Below are 5,115 nucleotides of genomic sequence, written 5' to 3'. Positions count from 1 at the left end.
GTAGTTAAACAAGAAAAAAATCAAAAATCGGAGATATAACCGATATTTTATACCGATATAATTCTTTCAAATTAAATACTGGGTACTATATACGCTCTGGATAAAAGGAACATTTTTTTGGTGAAACTGCGCTTAAACGTCATTTTGTGACCACACCCAGACATAAGGTTCTAGAATTAAATTTTTAAAACCATATTCGCCGATTAGTTTTTAAGACCAGTTACAAAAATGCAATAAAATAGAATATAAAATTATGTTAACAATATTAAAAAAACTATATATTCCAATTTGGGGTATAGTTTTAAGACCGTGAGAGCAAAACGCTAAACAATTATTATTAAACATGCCATGTTAAACAAAACATTATTATTATTTATATTTACAATTAAATACTCGTAAATATTCACACATGACCCTAAAAAATTGTAAGCTTATATTATTACCTTATTATTCTAAGCGAACCATCTTTAAAAGTGCCAGAACATGTAATAATCTGACCTTGGCCTTGTCGATCTAAATCAACAACACCTAAATCAAGAATTGGGGCAAGATTTGTTATATTCTCCACAGGAACAACATAAGTGCCACTTTCATTTGCATGGGATGCTAATTGTACTAATTGCGAGTCTCCATGTCTGGATCCAACAAATAAAAATCCATTGTCCAAATAAGTCAAACATTCCGGTATTGAAATTTCACCTACTTTGGGTAGTGATTAAATGTTTACGAACAATAACTAAAAACTTTCATATACCTAAAAGCTCCACTTTAATTTCCTTTACAACCGTTACTCCATTGCCATTATCACCTTGTTCCAAAAACAGCATAAATAATTGCCCATACATGTTTCCTAATAGAAAGCGGTGACCTCTATTATCTAAGCGAGCATAACAATTAATAACACTTTGCTGAAATAAAATACATTATAAATATCGCATCATCTTAATTTGATATTTAAATACCTTAAATGTTGAGGGAGCTATAGCGTGATAACTGCTACCATCATGATAAACTATAGATTCACGTCCAATTACAATGGCACCACCTATTCATGCGAGTAAATTATAACTTATAACATATAATATAATCAACAAAATTAAGTTCATTTGAGTTAAAATAACCAAACCTTTATTTTGGTCTAGCAGATTTTAAATTTTACTGTATATTACATTGTTTGTTTCAAACAAATATATTATATTTAAATCTGTAAGTCACTAAACAAACTTAAAAAATTGTTTTATTTTAACTCCATATATTATATATTTTTCATTAATAAATATGATATAAATAAATTATAAATTTTTACCAAGTGGAGTTGGAACTGGAATGATTAGTGTGGATTCCGTTTCAACATTATCCTGTTTCCAAGCAATTTTTGTAAATTCTTTTTCGCGAAGATTTATTTCATGTGTTTTAACATGTCTTCCATCGTTGTCTTTATGTATAACAATGATTGTGGGATTAACACAACCATATAAGAACTCCACATCATATACAGTTAACTCGTCCATTCTATTATAAAATTATAAATAAATACAATTATTAATAATATTTTCCCCATTATTTTTCTACACTTACCGTAAATTCGTTGCTTTTAACTCACTAGAACTGTGATCCAGTGGAACAATAGTAAATAATCCTTTGTATAAACACATACCAACTACCCGAGCCTTTGGATCAATAACTGCAATAACACCACCTTCAGCACTTATACCGACTGGATCAGAAACAGTTCCATCTGCTTTAGTATGAACTTTTATGACACCGTCTTCTTCAATGAATTCCAATATCATTACATTATACCGTTGAGTTAATATAAAAACTAAATCTTTTTTGCCTTCCTAAAGGAATTATAATTATAGTTATAGTTATTAAAATAACATAGTTTAAATTGAATAAATATTTTCAACTTACAGGGGGTCTAAAATGTCGCATAACAGCAATCTGTCCATTGATATTAACTTCCTTCAGTGGACGCAGCCCTTCCGGCGTAACTAAATCGATTTCTAATTGGCTATTTCTTGCAATGACCAAATTTAAGTCTGTCGGAGACGTGAAGTTTCCTGAAAAGCGCAAATAAAATTTAAATGTAGCAAATTTATACAAAAGAAGCACATTATGCATTGAATAATGGTTCTTGTGTTTAAGGTCACGTTTTCGAATTCATAAAATGTAGCATTTCATACCGGCTTTTGTAGGTATATTATATTCTATGTTTTTATTAGCACATTTTACACATTATAAGTTATTTATATAATAAGCACAATAATTTATTTAGTTAATCGTTTATTTCAGATATAATACAATGTGTTTAAATAAAAAAGTTTACTTACCGCATACACAAGCAATCACAGCCGTAGGATTCTGAGCCGTAACTACATAATGATGTGACATCTTTATGAACAAAAATGTTCAGCAATAGATTTTTATTGTAGAAAAATAGATTTACTTATTTATTAAATAATCAATTTACTGTCAACAGCAACAGATATTTTTAATTCGAGACCCGCTGCATGCAAAATATGCAATATACTATGAACTCTCACCGCCAACTGAACAAGCTGCCAACAATAAATATTACAAAAAGTGTTGCCATTGCATAAAATTTAAATATTTAAGTAAGTTTAAATAAAATACAAGTTATTCAGATTTTTGAGTTTTAAAACTCTATATCTACAAATTTTATATCTCACTAAACAATACAAGCAATTTAGTATATTACTTTAAAAAAGGTCCAAGATGTTACTGTTTTTTGTTGAATTTATATTGACACACATGATACATTAGCCGTAATTTTTTTTTTTTGACAGTTGTAAAAAAACATCATTAAGTCTGCTTGAAAAAAGTTGGCATCACGTTTAAGATATATTAAATGCTACTTTGTAATATATGTTTTCTATTGTGTTGTATACAATATAAATTATAAAACTTGTAAACACTGAAAATTAATTAATTTAAAGAAAATATTAATTGAATTAAACAAAATGAATTTTAAGCATGATATAGACGATACTACATATCTGCACACCAAGTATAAAGTTCAAGTATGCGTTTTTTTATATACTTTGAAACAAGGTATGCATATTTCATTTTAAATTATTTTCTACACCGTTCATAACAAAAGCGAAGCAAATACAGAGTGCGAAACAGTAATCGAAACTGAAGAAATTGAGATGATGATGATAGCAACATGTTGTTTATTTCATTATATTAAGATTTCATATTTCTTAGAATTAAACATAATTTTTTATTTTAATTCTTAAAACTAAAATTATTTCTAATTTAATTCTTTAAAATGTTCCATTTTAATATATTTATTCACAAAATAATTTTGTAAATATAAAAACTTATAAAATATTTTCAGCACAAAATAATTTTTAAAATATATGAACTATTTTAATAATTGTTTATAGCACTCTTATTCAAATTTGCTTATTTTAATAAAAATAAATGTCTACAACTTTTTCAATTATTTTTATATTTTTTTCCGCGATGTCTGCTCGTCCGACGCTCACCAAAATTCTTAAATTATGAGAAGTCTGCAGATTTCGACATACATAAACAGAGATGTGTGCGACTTTACAATATACAATGTTCAGCCGAAATATTGAATTTGCGATTGGGTAGCACGCATACTTGTCTTCAACACGTAAGCATGGTCTTATATCTTGCTTTACAGAGTAATGGCTAGCATTTATTTATTATTACTTAATTTATTTATTTATGTATTGTATCTATTAATTAAATCAAAATTTGTGGCAGCACCAAAAAATATAAATAAAAGAACTGTCAACAAGGCACAAAGGAGACAACAATAGCCGCAGTTCCCGCCAGTAGTAGTTTGGAAAAAGAAAAAGCAGCACGTGAATAAGACGTAAAAACATAAATCTTAACTTTAAGAATATTTTATAATAACTAAGTATAAGAAATAAATAAACTTATCCATTACCAATACGGAGTGTTAAATTAACTTATCCATTACCAATACGGAGTGTTAAATTCGAAATAAACCCCAACCTAACAAACCACTACATTGGTGACCAAGCCGACGTCGAATATATAAAAAAAAAATGGCTACTCAAGAGCAAAAGATAACCGAAGACACTAACCCAATCAATGAAAACGCAACAATCACTGCAATAAAGCTGCCGATGCCAACATTAATAAAAAACAACATTGACCTTTGGTTTATTCAGTTGGACTACTGGTTCCAAGTCAACAACATAAAGGGCGATACTCAAAAGTTTGGCACAGTTATCGCAGCATTGGATGGATCGCTGTTAGAACAAATTTATAACACAATACAGAATCCACCAGCAGCTCAGAAGTACGAAGCTATCAAGCAAGCAATAATAAAAAACTTTGCGGATAGTGAACAAAAACGCATACAAAAATTAGTTAGTGGTTTACAGCTTGGGGATAAAAAGCCATCCCATCTTTTAAGCGAATTGCAACGTATTAGTGGAAGCAAACAAGACGAACAATTACTGAAAGGGTTATGGTTACAACGTCTTCCTGTAGAAGTACAGACATGTCTAGCCACAATTCAAGTGGAACTACCTAAGATGGCGGAATTGGCAGACAACATAACCGAAACAATCCGTATAAACTCAACAATGCAAGGAACTTACGTCAATGCAGCTAACGTCCCTGCAGCAGCTCATATTCAACGTGATGCACAAATCGAACAACTTCAACGAGAAGTGACCAGACTGACGAAAATGGTCTCGAAATTATCAACCGAACACCGCTCAAGAACAAATCAACGTTCACGTTCAACATCCAGAAACCGGCAATGTCATGATGATAGTGAAGAAAAGACCAGTACAAATTGTTGGTATCATAGAACATATGGGTCAAATGCAAAAAATTGCAAGCAGCCATGCACATATGGCACAAAAAACTAAAACCGACTTCGTCTACGGCGGCAGAGGAAGTTGTAAACGAAACATCTACAAGACTGTTCGTCTATGACAATAAGACAAAAAAATCATTCCTAATAGACACGGGTGCAGATGTTTCACTTATTGCCGCCAAACAAAAAAATTCAAATACAAACAATAAGAACGAAAGAATACTCTACGCAGCAAATGGTTCTATGATCAAAACATTTGG

At 30.2% G+C, this 5,115-nt stretch overlaps 2 protein-coding genes across 3 annotated transcripts; one reads left to right on the top strand and one right to left on the bottom strand.

Annotated features, from left to right (window-relative positions):
• Positions 1-393: 393 nt before the first annotated feature.
• Positions 394-2,601, bottom strand: LOC119665050 (DNA damage-binding protein 1-like). Of its 2 annotated transcripts, none has more exons than XM_038074373.1 (7): positions 2,334-2,601; positions 1,915-2,063; positions 1,579-1,841; positions 1,307-1,512; positions 963-1,045; positions 755-908; positions 394-702 (listed from the first exon to the last, which is right to left on the bottom strand). In XM_038074373.1, the coding sequence occupies exons 1-7, from the start codon at positions 2,392-2,394 to the stop codon at positions 440-442; spliced, it is 1,179 nt and encodes a 392-aa protein (XP_037930301.1). In that variant the 5' UTR covers positions 2,395-2,601; the 3' UTR covers positions 394-439. The 2 variants fall into 2 exon arrangements, with proteins under 2 accessions (XP_037930301.1, XP_037930302.1); XM_038074374.1 differs by having other exon boundaries at positions 395-699.
• A 1,469-nt stretch (positions 2,602-4,070) lies between these two features.
• Positions 4,071-4,907, top strand: LOC119665051. Its single transcript, XM_038074375.1, has one exon. It carries the CDS (start codon positions 4,071-4,073, stop codon positions 4,905-4,907), a length of 837 nt encoding a protein of 278 aa, XP_037930303.1.
• The last annotated feature ends 208 nt before the right edge of the window (positions 4,908-5,115 follow it).

Source organism: Teleopsis dalmanni, unplaced genomic scaffold (assembly GCF_002237135.1).
Source record: "Teleopsis dalmanni isolate 2A unplaced genomic scaffold, ASM223713v2 unscaffolded_contig_3328, whole genome shotgun sequence".
Taxonomy (NCBI): Eukaryota; Metazoa; Arthropoda; class Insecta; order Diptera; family Diopsidae; genus Teleopsis; species Teleopsis dalmanni.
Note: the sequence above shows the minus strand (reverse complement) of the source record. Positions and strands in the feature narration are given on the sequence as shown.